Source organism: Armigeres subalbatus, chromosome 2 (assembly GCF_024139115.2).
Source record: "Armigeres subalbatus isolate Guangzhou_Male chromosome 2, GZ_Asu_2, whole genome shotgun sequence".
NCBI lineage: Eukaryota > Metazoa > Arthropoda > Insecta > Diptera > Culicidae > Armigeres > Armigeres subalbatus.
The window spans coordinates 412,506,915-412,522,814 of NC_085140.1; the positions used below are offsets into that span (position 1 = coordinate 412,506,915).

The 15,900-nt window shown below is 38.6% G+C and overlaps 1 protein-coding gene across 1 annotated transcript in view; it reads left to right on the forward strand.

Moving 5' to 3' along the window:
- LOC134213372 (calcitonin gene-related peptide type 1 receptor) overlaps window positions 1–15,900 on the forward strand; it is a 291,025-nt gene that overhangs the window by 272,158 nt on the left and 2,967 nt on the right. The window contains 7 exon segments of the mRNA XM_062692383.1: window positions 68–174; window positions 284–375; window positions 1,520–1,646; window positions 9,006–9,232; window positions 9,692–9,865; window positions 9,966–10,089; window positions 10,229–10,351. Coding sequence (XP_062548367.1) covers window positions 68–174; window positions 284–375; window positions 1,520–1,646; window positions 9,006–9,232; window positions 9,692–9,865; window positions 9,966–10,089; window positions 10,229–10,351 — 974 coding nt within the window.

Sequence of the window (15,900 nt, forward strand, 5' to 3'; positions counted from 1 at the left end):
GTTCCCGCATTTAACTTTACGGTGGAATAACTATCCTTCCCCGTTTCGATTCTATATTTGCTAATAGGATTTGCACATAAAGTTTGCGATGAACACGGGGAATGGTTTCGGCACCCTCTGACTAACAAAACCTGGTCCAACTACACAACCTGCGTTAATTTGGATAATCTCGAGGTGAGTTACGGATGCAATTTCGCGCTGCTAATTGGATACATTCTTGGGTAGAACCGGGAGTTATTTTCAACTTAAACTTTCCTACATGTCTGTGCCGATCGGATGCCAGTGGATGGAGCAAGTGAGAACCATATACGAAACGGGGTACTCGATTTCGCTGATAGCCCTCATCTTATCGCTCGGTATTTTAAGTTACTTTAGGTAAGCTAAACATTCCTAATAAAGTGCTATGGGCCGTTTATGTTGTTATTAACTTTCGAAAAAGGGCCCTATCGCTTTCATTGCGAGGTGTCTTAAAAGTAGAATAAGGATGTTATTTTATCAAAAACATATATGCATCTGTGGAACATCATTCCTAAAAGCAATTAAGCATTTTTGTTTTCAAAATTAAATGCCATTCCAACCTATTATTGCGTGAGATTTTTTTTGCTTGTCTAATAGAACTTAATAAAACTAGGTAGATCTTTAGTCGGTAATGACAATTATTTAGAGATTTGCAGTATACTAATACTTATTGAAATCCTATAACATTACATCCAAAAATTCTATTTCAAAGCTCTGCTTGTCATAACGTGTTAGTACTATTAGATTTTAATTTTAATGGTACGTATTTCAACTCTATAAAACTGAAAGGCGGTGTTGAGTGAAATACGATACAATGAAGAAGGTCCTAAAAATACGTATTTGTAAAGATATAGTCAAGTGGTGGAATTAACTGAAATATGCTATGACCGCGTCTTGTGATAAATAAATATATTCCGCTATGCAAGCACCATCCATAATTTTCAATTTAAAATTAATATGTGGCCCATAGTACGTTGAATTATATTGCTTCATGCTCTACTTCGCTTCCCGGAAATCAATTTCGTCCTTCCATCTCATTAAACAAACCCACGAAACCATTTTACCACTTAATGTCACCCTACTCGCCGAATCCTTTATCAAGCAATGGCACGCACTTTACAACGGAAGCCGTCCCCCATATCATAGCAAGAAGCGGTTTTTCACTGCAACATCCTTCAGCTCAGCTCACCAACAACCACAGCCTCTAACGGACGGGTCAAGCCGATTAGGGATCAGCATTTCCATGAATTGTGTGCACACTTTCTCTTTACCTTCTGTGAAAAGCGAACGAAAAATACATTCCTTTGGGAAATCGCCAAACCCTTTCTTTGGTTTTTATTGGCATTAAAACAAACCGATGTGGCTTTGTTCGTTTATCATCCTTTTATTTCCAAATTTTATTCCCGAGCTCATTTTTTCCACCTAACCTCTAATAGCCAATTTTGAATTTGTGTGCTCTATCCGTTCAACTGCGTTTTTTGTTCATTCTTTCTAATTAAAGGTCACTGAAATGCGCTCGCATTACGCTACACATGAACCTGTTTGCGTCCTTTGCCTCGAACAACACACTCTGGCTGCTGTGGTACCGGATGGTCCTAGCAGATCCGGACGTATTGAAGAACAATGGGGTAAGTGACGTATAAACGGGGAAGAAGAAGGAGAAGAAGAAGGAGGAATAGTTGAACGCCAGCCAGGAAGCGAGGGTTTTTATTATGTGCACCCGAGCGGCAGCCCCAGATGGTATCGGTTGATGGGATTGTTCAGTTTGCCGCATGGAGGTTGGGAGGTTTAAGTTCCGTATTTCGTTGCTAAAAAGGAAATAAAGGTAAACATCTATTGTTGCTTCTAATAACCGTAAAATGAAAGTATGAAAGCAGAGGCGCAGTGTAAAAAACTACAAAGAATAATATTTTTATAGACAAAACGCGATATGTTTGAAATAGTAAATCATATCATATTTTAAAATAGAGCTTTAATAGCGAGAAAAGGCAGTTTTTGCTATGAAACAGTGAGATTATTGCACGCTGTTTTAATATTTAATTAGAAGCAGTGCGTGGAGAGTATTTTCACTTTTTACAAGATTTCAACTAATTAGGCTTCGGTATTCTCACTTACGCGAGTTGAACTCAAAACTCATTCAGCATAAGAAAATATCACTTAGGGTTTTGACCATTTCAGCAGCACCTTGTTATCCCGTCCAAAACTGTAAAGCCTTATTCCGCGAAGCGATTCTTCGGTGTCATACAGATATTGATAACGCCGTTTGTATGAGAAAGGTCTTGCTGACAATGCAACCGTTTAAAGCCAGTGGGAGGGTACCCTTTCAACCAGACGTCTTTCTACTGAATAAGGCTTCGTAGTTTTATAACCAAAGTCTTGGCAGGGTCTTCATCTGTAGATGCTTTGCACATCAACGGTAGACGCTAAAATAGTTTGAACAGAGATAGTTAGAACAGTTCAAACAAAATAGATCGAGAAAACAATGAGCCGAGCTCGGTGGCGAGAGCGAAAGCGAAGGAAGCACAGGAATCACCAAACCTCTTTCTGAAAGCAGCGATCTCGGGGAAACCAAGATAAGTTCTGGTTAACACTGCAGGATGCATCGACAAAGATGACTTTCTTTGCATTTGTGGAAGAAGTAATCGGCGCTGTTACCAAAGCCAGGTAAACCTTAAGGAAATACTTCAGTGTATAGATCATCACAATTCTAAAACAGAATACAGAATATTGAATTCTAGGTGAAGCGAGTTCAGCCTGTTTAACATGCAGTTGGTGGTTGTGGAAATCACGGAGCTAGTGTAGAAGCAATAGGGACGGTGGTCACTCCAGATGTGAAAAATACTTTTGAAAGCGCGAGCTATCGCTTTTTCGCTATATGTATCGAGTTCCGGAGATCCACTGCAAGGTTATAAATCAGTTTGGGTCATCGAACTGAAAACAAAGTGACAACAAGAAACTTATGAACAGCACGTTTATTTATTTATTACCAGACTAAAGCCGGAGTGGCCTGTGCAGTACCTAAAAGTCTTCTCCATTCAGCTTGGTCCATGGCTGCACGTCACCAACCACGCAGTCTGCGGTGGGTCCGCAAATCGTCCTCCATCTGATCCACCAACCTTGTCCGCTGTGCACCTCGCTTCCTTATTCCCGACGGATCGTTGTCCAGAATTATTTTCACCGGATTACTGTCCGACATTTTCGCTACATGCTCGGCCCACCGCAGTCTTCCGACTTTTGCGGTGTAAACGGTCATTTTTCAAAATGATGTATTCTATTTTTTAAATATTTTTCTCGCATTATGCAGGTTATAAAACATTGTAAATTACTTTGGTTGAGTCAATTTGACGATGTTGTGCCCATTGGGGTACCTTTGAAGTTGGCATGAAAACTGTTTTTAACACCATTGATAATATATAAATATAAAGTATGATATCTTTGCAATATTTTTCAAATTTGTTATTCCATCATTTCAAACTCAATACATCTTCAAAGATAACATAATCAACTATCATTTGCATACATTTTATCACAAATTCATGAAATATTCACCCTTGGCTTATGGAGTTGAATTTGGGCTTATTTCGAAGTTTACTCATTTCGTGGTGTTTTCATGTGGTCAGAAAACAATTTACCCATCATTACCCAGCGCTGAAAATCGCATGGCTACTACTTTACATTATATTTTTTCAAACTAAATCAAATTTAGGGCCCGCCAGGGCCCGCAGGTATTTTCCGAGGCATTTGAAAATGACGTAAAATACATGAAAATGTATGTATATGTACTGAATGCTACAATCACAACAATCGTTATGAATGTAGTTGAAAATGATAAAATTTCATCACGGTAAGTATAATAAACCCATTTGTTCTCATTTTAAGCCATATTTGTACTTTTGACCGTCTTTTTTTCAATCCGTCCCACTGTGCCACGTTCGAATATTTAGTAATCGATTTTAATTTATGCTGTAGTTTTTTGGAGCTTATCGCGAAACTACTTCACAGGCAACATTGCTGTTCTTGGCGCGAAAGATAGCACCGTCAAAATCAGGCTATACCCACACGCTCTCTTTCCCCGGAGAGCAACCAGAAAGGAGAAGAAGAGAAAATCAGGCTACTATGTTGCACGTATGTAGTGATGCGTTTCGTATCAGTGATGCGAAATTTCCTCAAATTCCCCAATACCAAAATATGCAGAGCAATCCTTAGCCCTTCCTCTGTCTAACCCAGGGAAAAATGGATCCCCCCCTTTTCCCCCATTCAAAAACACAAGCATTTGGAAACAACAGATTTTTTCAAGAAAAACAGAGATACCGTCAACTGGGGGGAAGATGATCATTGAGGTGAAGATGATCATTTGATGTGTCAGTCAAAAGTGCCAAATTTTTTATGAAACGGTAGTCAACAATATTCTCCGTTCAAGTAATGTTACCGCTAGGTAGAAATCCGAGTTTTTCGATTATAATCATGAAAATGTATTTTGTGGAAGAAAGAGAGAGATAGTCATAAATGACGCTATTTTCGTTTCAAATATTGACTTCGTAGACTTCTTTACGTAGTAAATTCAACATTCATACAAATAACCTAGTGTATTTTGACTACTAGGTCATAATGATTTTAGTAGAGCTGTCTTGATCAACTTCACCCCAAACCAGATTACTCAAAAAATGTGTGATAATTTAATTTATTTTAATAAATGCGAACGCATTTCAGTAAACTATTTTTTTTATTATTGCAACGTATAGCAGTACATGTTTTGAAAATATTTGTTTCGATTTAAAATGTAAACACACATTGTTATTGCATGTTTTGTCTTCAAAATGATCATCTTCCCCCCAGTTGACGGTATCTCTGCAATCCACCAATGAATTCACTCGGTTATGCAACCAAAACGTGCATTTTTTTTTTCAAAGATCAAAATATTGATTTTTAGGGTCACCCTAACATAATTATTTAAAATTATATTAACAAATGATACAAATGACGTACAACAATGGTTTCTTCAGCAAAGTGCCTCCAAATTAAATAAGGAACAACTTTCTAGAACATCGTACAATGCTAAAATTAGAAATATAGAAGTTAAAAATTTTATCTCAAAATATAGTGGGGGGGGGCCACACTATTGCAACAAACTTCGAAATAAAGCTTAAATAAAAGCTTATTATTGCTCAATATTGGTTGTCCGTACATGACTTCGGAAGGAAAATTAGACAAACAGACGGTGCAAGCACAGAGAACAGACATATAGGCTCGAACAAAATTTCTTGCAAAATATGTGTAAACAAACACACCGAACCGCAACGCCATCGACGTCGACATTGCAACTCACAATATCATTTTGAAAACACGATGGCGCTGGTATGCTCTTGCATGCATAACGACACTAGCGCACAGTGGCATTTTTTTATGACGCTAGCGCTGATTCTGCACGGAACAACGGCGACATTCCAAAGTTATTTCAAAATGAACAGTAAAAAGTTATCACAACATGGCGAGTGCAGCTTCAATGTCTGTTCTCTGTGGTGCAAGTTAGACTAAACATACGACGACAAACAACAGAAATATTTCCCCTTGAAAAAGACACAATCCCCGTGTCGAAACGTCGGGTAAATAAAAAAAACTCGTTGTAATAATTGCAAGACTGAGTAGCCGTTCAATAAATAAAAATAAAACATACAGTCGATCCATAATCAATAATCGGGAATAGCACAACGAGAAAATGGTGCTGAATGGTTATGAGAAGCATACTGCGTGTCGATTTACAAAGAGCGCCAAGTAAACTTTTTTTTTAATCTTTATTAACGTGATTTTTTAAAGTAAACTGATAAATGCTCGGGGAATGCAAAAGTAGGCCTAGGGCTCAAGGAGTTGTGGTGCCCGTTGGCACAAACAAGCGAGAAAACTGTCCCAGACAACACCTCAACGCATAAGAATTCATTAGAACAGTTTATCGATACAAACATCATTAAAGTCGTATTGTTGGGCAAAACTATTAAGTTTATTATTTACTACAAACCTAAATAAAATTGGATTATCTGTCATTCAGAGCTTGTTGTTCACCAAAAATCAAATTTTGCCATTTCTGCTACGATCTGTCATGTGACTGAAGAACAAAGGTATGATGGGGTTGTCCATGCCACACATTTCTACTCCACTTGCCTTCCCTTCACTTTGTGGAGAATAAAACAGAATTGTATCTAACATTGTTCGGCTTGCGGGCGTCTCACCAACGTAGAAGAACAAACTCTTGTATGCGGGCGTCCCACCACATATAATCCGATATACAACACTGCTCTAAGCGTTCCGATGAATGTGGATGACCTTAAAACATGGACAAAGGATGCAGTCAACGCAATATCGTACATGATGCCGTATAAGATGCTTAAGTGGAGGTGATATAGGTACTTCCCTATACAACATGTCGCCTCCACTTTAGCATGTTATGCTGAATCATATACGATTTTGTGTTGACTGGGTGGCTTCGATTACTGCAGGCTTGGCAGTAGTGGTAGCTGGAGGGTGGCCATAGTAGCGTGGTGTGCCGAAATGGACTTTGCGCGGCTACAAAGCAAGACCATGCTGAGGGTGGCTGGGTTCGATTCCCAGTGCCGGTCTAGATAATTTTCGGCTTGGAAATTGTCTCGACTTCCCTGGGCATAAAAGTATCATCGTGCTAGCCTCATGATATACGAATGCAGAAATGGTAACTTGGCTTAGAAACCTCGCGGTTAATAACTGTGGAAGTGCTTAACGAACACTAAGCTGCGAGGCGGCAATGTCCCAGTGAGGGATGTAATGCCAACGAAGAAGAAGAAGAGAAGACTAACCAGCTATGGCGGCCGAATTTTGACAGGCAGCACGATGGCTGCCAGCCGTGAAACGGCAAGTTAAGGCTAGGTGGCATAGCTGGAAACCAATTGGCTGATGAGTCAGCTCGCACTGGAGCATCACAAGACTTTTTTGGTCCTGAGCCAGCTATTCTATTGTGTTGGGTGAAGCGTTTGATTAGCTCTTGGGCTTCCACTCAGCACAAATGGATTCATGTCGACAAACAAAATCATATATCCGAGAGCCATCTCCTAAATAGTAGCTAACTATTTAGCTAATCTGTCTAAACAGAGGTGCAGTGTTTTAGTCAAGGCCTTGACAGGTCACTGCCGACTAAACTATCTAATATGTAACTGCCCAGTTTATGCGCAACTGCGTTTCCAAATATTTGGTAAACACTTACTAAGTGAAATTGACTACAGAAATCTGAACCTTCAAAGTATTCTGTTGTTCATAACTCGTTGTGGTAAGGAGCTATGAGCTTTTGTACGTGTTGTAGACGTTCAAGGGTCCCTTTCCCAAACTTCCCATTTTTCTCCCATCCATATTCCTTTCCTTTTTGTTCACCTTCTTTTCCGTCAGGTGCGTGATGAGAAAGGCTTTGAAGGCGATGGCACAAACCTCCCGAATTAAGGTGAACGTGCCCCTGGAGCCGACGTTCTGATATCTGTCTGCGAGCGATGACGGCTTGGAGTGGCTTGATTGGAAGAATGCTTGGTAGCGGCGAAATGGCGGCTCGTCGGCGGTGAAATAGGAAAAACTTTGCTGGGGAATGACGGACCGATGGTTGGCTGCCAAAGCACGGCGATGGTTGGCGGGAAGCGACTTAGTAGTGGAGCCTGTCGAGAGACGCCGATGGGAGGAATCCGGACGAGAAACTAATGGCTGCGGCAAGAAAAGTCCACGAGGAGAATTTTGGCGGGTATCGGCCAAGATATACATCAAAGGCGTCGGCAGCGTTCCCGAGTTACTACCATTCACACCGCTTTGCTTTAATCGGTAACCGAATACACTACCCGACAAAGCTGCACTATTTTGCACCTGGAGTAAGTTTAATACTAAAATAAAGGTAGATTTTTCCAATACTTCGCGATCCACGCACTGGTTTCCCGTTCGTCGATAACACGTCCGTCCCTTGAAACGGCTCACGGCTTCTCTTCTCATCAAAACCATCCCGATCACCAGCGATAGGAGAAACCTTTCCTCTGGTTCTCACTCTCGCTATATCCGCCCACTCTGCTATTTACCATGATTCTGCTTTGGCACCCTTGTTTGGTAAAATTTTTTTTTTATTTCTTTATTAAAGTGATTTTTTAAATAATTATAAAGCTTATCACCGTGTTTGGTAACGAACGTTGACGCAACCAAACGAGTGAATTTAAATTTGAACGTTGATCGCTAGTTTTAAATTCTTTTTCCCTACGACCCCACACCAATTGCTAAGCCAGTTACCGTTCAAAATTACATTTTTGGGAAGATAGTCTCAAATGTTCAACTCCTTAAGTATTTTAGAATGTTCTTTTCATTTGATTTTTTTTGTTCCTGAGTTTGACAAACTTTGTGGAAAATAGCCAGATTTGGCAATACTTATTACGCACAACTCAGGGACATGCAAAATCCTTAAAATTTCAGAAATTTTTAATAGCTTTCAAAAATATTATTTGGAAAAATGTTCGTCGGCTCGGGCATAGTTTTCCGGCTTTTTTTTATGAATTTTCGTCACGGTAGAAAATACTGAAATATCATGAGCTAAATGGTTTGGCTGTGAGAATCTCAGTAAAAGAATATAAAAAATGTTGAGCTCAACTGAATGTGTTAACAGTCAATTATTCTATAGTTCGAAACTTAATATGCAGTAAGGCCAGCCAGCCAAAACACATGATAAGCGAATATATATCGCATTTGATGTGAAAATATTCATAACCTCATCCGTTTCCAAAGTGCAAAACTGAACATACCCACCCCTACTGTACCAAGATTTGGCCCAACTGGCACCTGCTCTAATCGAGTATGCAGTTCAGTTACAGTAAGCTGCTGCTTGGCTTTTCATTAACCTTCTTTTCTCCGCGCTGCTGACTGGTAACGTTTCATTAAACCTCGCACCCGTCGTCGTATATCGTAGCCCTGACTTGCCCGTCTCGCTTTCCACATCCCACCCACAGGCCCCCTGCATCTCGCTGCACCTGGTGCTGCACTACTTTCTCATCACCAACTACGCGTGGATGCTGTGTGAAGGATTTTATCTGCACACGGTCCTGGTATCGGCCTTCGTGTCGGAGAAAAAGCTGGTCAACTGGCTGGTGGTGCTCGGGTGGACGACTCCGGCTATCGTGATCACGACGTATGGACTGCTGCGAGGGTACGCCGGCTCTCCGGAGGATACAATAGAGTACGTATTTGCTGGGTGGACGTGTTTGGGGTGAGAGATTATTTTCTGTTTGTTTTATGCTCGTTCATTTCTGTTGCCATGCATTGTACTCAAATATATATACTTCATAATACTATTGAAAAATCCAATAAATCATGCAAAGAGATAGAAGCAAAACATTGGTGGGATACCCACAAGGATTGATTTTTTTGCGTTTAAATATATTTGACAAATGCAAATTTATTTCAATTTTATATTATTACTCTTATTTAGTGGCCAATGCATCAAATGTTTTGCTTTTGAGCATCAATCTCCTTGCAATAATTAATGCCCAACAAGATGGATAGCAGTCAGTTAGAAAACTTTTGCCATAAGTCAAGTCTCATTGAGCGATATTTGCTATAATTGAAAAGGATCGTATGGTCAACATGGTCTCGAAACGTTGCGCACTCCAAACAACATCCATTTCATTAATTTCAGATGCTGGATGAACGAGACCGTTTACGATAACGTTTTCAAAGCACCGGTGTGCATCCTAATGCTGCTCAATCTACTATTCCTGTGCAACATCATTCGGGTAGTTCTGCTGAAGCTGAAAGCTCCGGCGGGACCACAAGGGACCGGTCCATCGAGAACGATACTACAAGCATTCAGGTAAAGTGGGCGCAATTTAGAATCCCATTTCAGTTCAAGCATAAGTGTGCCCATTTAAAACCGATTAGCCATTGATTTCTATTTATTGGAACCATTACAGAGCCACTCTGTTGCTTGTACCTCTTCTCGGCCTGCAGTACCTACTAACCCCGTTCCGACCAGACCCAGGGCATCCTTATGAGCGAACGTACGAAATTTTATCAGCGTTCACAGCATCGTTCCAGGTAAGTTGGTATTTTGTTGTATCAAGGGTTAGAGCATTTGATTCGATCTCCTCTGTCCCAAATTCATTCATTGATATAGAAATGTATTGCAGATTATTAATAATATTATCAAACTGTGTTTTCCTTTCTCTCTTTCAAGGGTCTCTTCGTAGCCGTCCTATTTTGCTTCTTCAATGGAGAGGTTATCGCACAAGTGAAACGAAAATGGCGCACCGTATTCCTGCGGACGCGAACCAATTCCTATACCGCAACGCAAGTGTCCGTAAGTAAATCTCTTCTCAAAGACGCCCGACGGCAGTGAGTTGCAGCCCTCTGTAGCAACTCACCTTAACCTGCGTTGACTCTGTCCGTTGAAACTCTGGCGCTAACAACACAATTTGACCAAAGTCAACACATCAAATCAAACAAACAAGCAGTTTCTTATTAGGAGTGATAAAGCAATAATGAGGCTAACTCGCCGTCTTCAGGCGTTCTTTGTTCTGTGACAGATATCTGCACTAACCGTACCCTGCTTGAGTCCTAACCCCATTAAAGAACGACTAATTTGAACCCCGAAGGCAAAATTTTACCAATTTATATTTATTTCACCCAATGTTGTCTATTCCCTGTATATCGATGTTTGAATGCACAATCCCCAAATTGGTCCGGCATCACAACCCGTCCTATTGTACCATCACACCTGAAGCGAAAGGCTAGGCATTCCTCTGTAATGACTGTTACTAGTACCTACTGCTAGATCTATTTACACCAGCTAGCAAACTGAATCTATGTGAATAAAATGTATAAAAAAATGTTAAGTAATCCTCTAGTTTGTCTCTAAGTTCTGTTATGAAATGTGATGTGAGTTTATTTATGAAAATGTTTATAAGGAAGAATAAATTATTTTAAAACTGAAAACAGTGTTCACATGCTCTTCTTTAGCTATCACGAGTGAAAATCATTGATTGTAGATTTTTTGTATTGGAGTGTATACTATAGACGAACAAATGAACCGTTTGATCATAAAACTGCATATCTGACATTTTGGGCGTAATAAGAAATACGTTTCCCATATTACTGAAAACCTCTTTTATTAGGAATGAAATTGTGCGTAATCTGACTAAACACTAGGCAATAATTTCGTTCAAAAATTACCGACAATTCTTGACTTGATTGATACATATGAACCGGTGTCAAGGTGGTACATACCTCTTCGAAAAAATGTTCCAGGAGACACATTTTCCCAAAAACATCGAATAATAAATTAAAATTTGCAATTTTCTGCAACTTAAGGGAACAAAGGGAAATTCTTCCGAATTTCCGAAGGGAAATTCTTCGAATTTCGAAGGAAATCTTCAATTTCGAAGGAAATTCTTCGAATTTCGAAGGAAATTCTTCGAATTTCCGAAGGTAAATTCTTCCGAATTTCCGAAGGAAATTCTTCCAATTTCGAAGGAAATTCTTCCGAATTTCGAAGGAAATTCTTCCGAATTTCGAAGGAAATTCTTCGAATTTCGAAGGAAATTCTTCCAATTTCGAAGGAAATTCTTCGAATTTCGAAAATTCTTCCAATTTCGAAGGAAATTCTTCCGAATTTCGAAGGAAATTTTTCCAATTTCGAGGGAATTTTCCGAATTTCGAAGGCAAATTCTTCGAATTTCGAGCAAATTCTTCCGAATTTCGAAGGGAAATTCTTCAATTTCGAAGGAAATTCTTCAATTTCGAAGGAAATTCTTCCAATTTCGAAGGAAATTCTTCCGAATTTCGAAGGAAATTCTTCGAATTTCGAAGGAAATTCTTCCGAATTCGAAGGAAATTCTTAATTTCGAAGGAAATTCTTCGAATTTCGAAATTCTTCCAATTTCGAAGGAAATTCTTCCGAATTCGAAGAAATTCTTCCAATTCGAAGGAAATTCTTCCGAATTTCGAAGGAAATTCTTGAATTTCGAAGGAAATTCTTCCGAATTTCGAAGAAATTCTTCCAATTCGAAGGAAATTCTTCCGAATTTCGAAGGAAATTCTTCCGAATTTCGAAGGAAATTCTTCCGAATTTCGAAGGAAATTCTTCCGAATTTCGAAGGAAATTCTTCCGAATTTCGAAGGAAATTCTTCCAATTTCGAAGGAAATTCTTCCGAATTTCGAAATTCTTCCAATTTCGAAGGAAATTCTTCCGAATTTCGAAGGAAATTCTTCCGAATTTCGAAGGAAATTCTTCGAATTCGAAGGAAATTCTTGAATTTCGAAGGAAATTCTTCCAATTCGAAGGAAATTCTTCCAATTTCGAAGGAAATTCTTCGAATTTCGAAGGAAATTCTTGAATTTCGAAGGAAATTCTTCCGAATTTCGAAGGAAATTCTTCCGAATTTCGAAGGAAATTCTTCCGAATTTCGAAGGAAATTCTTCCAATTCGAAGGAAATTCTTCGAATTTCGAAGGAAATTCTTCGAATTTCGAAGGAAATTCTTGAATTTCGAAGGAAATTCTTCCGAATTTCGAAGGAAATCTTCAGCGAATTTTTCCGAAGGGAAATTCTTCGAATTTCGAAGGAAATTCTTCCGAATTTCGAAGGAAATTCTTCCAATTTCGAAGGAAATTCTTCAATTTCCGAAGGAAATTCTTCGAATTTCGAAGGAAATTCTTCCGAATTTCGAAGGAAATTCTTCCGAATTTCGAAGGAAATTCTTCCGAATTTCGAAGGAAATTCTTCCAATTTCGAAGGAAATTCTTCGAATTTCGAAGGAAATTCTTCGAATTTCGAAGGAAATTCTTCCAATTCGAAGGAAATTCTTCCAATTCGAATTTCGAAGGAAATTCTTCCGAATTTCGAAGGAAATTCTTCCAATTTCGAAGGAAATTCTTCCAATTTCGAAGGAAATTCTTCCGAATTCGAAGGAAATTCTTCCGAAATTCTTAATTGAAGGGAAATTCTTCCGATTCTTCGAAGGAAATTCTTCCAATTTCGAAGGAAATTCTTCCGAATTTCGAAGGAAATTCTTCCAATTCGAAGAAATTCTTCCAATTTCGAAGGAAATTCTTCCAATTTCGAAGGAAATTCTTCCGAATTCGAAGGAAATTCTTCAATTTCGAAGGAAATTCTTCCTTGAATTCGAAGGAAATTCTTCCGAATTTCGAGGAAATTCTTCCGAATTCAATTCTTCAATTCGAAGGAAATTCTTCGAATTTCGAAAATTCTTCGAATTCGAAGGGAAATTCTTCCGAATTCGAAGGAAATTCTTCGAATTCGAAGGAAATTCTTCCGAATTTCGAAGGAAATTCTTCCGAATTTCGAAGGAAATTCTTCCAATTCGAAGGAAATTCTTCCGAATTTCGAAGGAAATTCTTCCGAATTCGAGGAATTCGAAGGAAATTCTTCCAATTCGAAGGAAATTCTTCCGAATTCGAAGGAAATTCTTCCAATTTCGAAGGAAATTCTTCCAATTCGAAGGAAATTCTTCCAATTTCGAAGGAAATTCTTCCAATTTCGAAGGAAATTCTTCCAATTTCGAAGGAAATTCTTCCAATTTCGAAGGAAATTCTTCCGAATTCGAAGGGAAATTCTTCAATTCGAAGGAAATTCTTCCAATTTCGAAGGAAATTCTTCCAATTTCGAAGGAAATTCTTCCGAATTTCGAAGGAAATTCTTCCAATTCGAAAGGAAATTCTTCGAATTCGAAAGGAAATTCTTCCGAATTCCGAAAGGAAATTCTTCGAATTCGAAAGGAAATTCTTCCAATTCGAAAGGAAATTCTTCCGAATTCGAAGGAAATTCTTCCGAATTCGAAATTCTTCCGAATTCGAAGGAAATTCTTCCGAATTTCGAAATTCTTCCAATTCGAAGGAAATTCTTCCGAATTTCGAAGGAAATTCTTCCGAATTTCGAAGGAAATTCTTCCGAATTTCGAAGGAAATTCTTCCAATTTCGAAGGAAATTCTTCCAATTTCGAAATTCTTCCGAATTTCGAAGGAAATTCTTCCGAATTTCGAAGGAAATTCTTCCGAATTTCGAAGGAAATTCTTCCAATTTCGAAGGAAATTCTTCAATTTCGAAGGAAATTCTTCCGAATTTCGAAGGAAATTCTTCGAATTTCGAAGGAAATTCTTCCGAATTTCGAAGGAAATTCTTCCGAATTTCGAAGGAAATTCTTCCGAATTTCGAAGGAAATTCTTCCGAATTTCGAAGGAAATTCTTCCGAATTTCGAAGGAAATTCTTCCAATTTCGAAGGAAATTCTTCCAATTTCGAAGGAAATTCTTCCGAATTTCGAAGGAAATTCTTCGAATTTCGAAGGAAATTCTTCCAATTTCGAAGGAAATTCTTCCGAATTCGAAGGAAATTCTTCCGAATTCGAAGGAAATTCTTCGAATTTCGAAGGAAATTCTTCCGAATTCGAAGGAAATTCTTCCAATTCGAAGGAAATTCTTCCAATTCGAAGGAAATTCTTCCAATTCGAAGGAAATTCTTGAATTTCGAAGGAAATTCTTCCAATTTCGAAGGAAATTCTTCCAATTTCGAAGGAAATTCTTCCAATTTCGAAGGAAATTCTTCCGAATTCGAAGGAAATTCTTCGAATTTCGAAGGAAATTCTTCCAATTCGAAGAAATTCTTCCGAATTCGAAGGAAATTCTTCCGAATTTCGAAGGAAATTCTTCCAATTTCGAAGGAAATTCTTCGAATTTCGAAGGAAATTCTTCGAATTTCGAAGGAAATTCTTCCAATTTCGAAGGAAATTCTTCGAATTTCGAAGGAAATTCTTCCGATTTCGAAGGAAATTCTTCCAATTTCGAAGGAAATTCTTCCGAATTTCGAAGGAAATTCTTCCAATTTCGAAGGAAATTCTTGAATTCGAAGGAAATTCTTCCGAATTTCGAAGGAAATTCTTCCGAATTCGAAGGAAATTCTTCGAATTCGAAGGAAATTCTTCCAATTTCGAAGGAAATTCTTCCAATTTCGAAGGAAATTCTTCGAATTTCGAAGGAAATTCTTCGAATTCGAAGGAAATTCTTCCGAATTTCGAAGGAAATTGTTCCAATTTCGAAGGAAATTCTTCCGAATTCGAAGGAAATTCTTCCGCATTTCGAAGGAAATTCTTCCGCATTTCGAAGGAAATTCTTCCGCATTTCGAAGGAAATTCTTCCGAATTTCGAAGGAAATTCTTCGAATTTCGAAGGAAATTCTTCCAATTTCGAAGGAAATTCTTCCAATTTCGAAGGAAATTCTTCCAATTTCGAAGGAAATTCTTCCGAATTTCGAAGGAAATTCTTCGAATTTCGAAGGAAATTCTTCCAATTCGAAGGAAATTCTTTCGAATTTCGAAGGAAATTCTTCCAATTTCGAAGGAAATTCTTCCGAATTCGAAGGAAATTCTTCCAATTTCGAAGGAAATTCTTCCGAATTTCGAAGGAAATTCTTCCGAATTTCGAAGGAAATTCTTCCGAATTTCGAAGGAAATTCTTCCAATTTCGAAGGAAATTCTTCCGAATTTCGAAGGAAATTCTTCCGAATTTCGAAGGAAATTCTTCCGAATTCGAAGGAAATTCTTCGAATCTCGAAGGAAATTCTTCCGAATCTCCGAAGGAAATTCTTCGAATCTCCGAAGGAAATTCTTCCGAATCTCGAAGGAAATTCTTCCGAATCTCGAAGGAAATTCTTCCGATTTCGAAGGAAATTCTTCGAATTTCGAAGGAAATTCTTCCGAATTTCCGAAGGGAAATTCTTCCGAATTTCCGAAGGGAAATTCTTCCAAATTTCCTAAGGGAAATTCTTCTGAACTTCCGAATGGAAATACTTCCGAATTTCCGAAAGGAAATTCTTCGAATTTCCGAAGGAAAATTC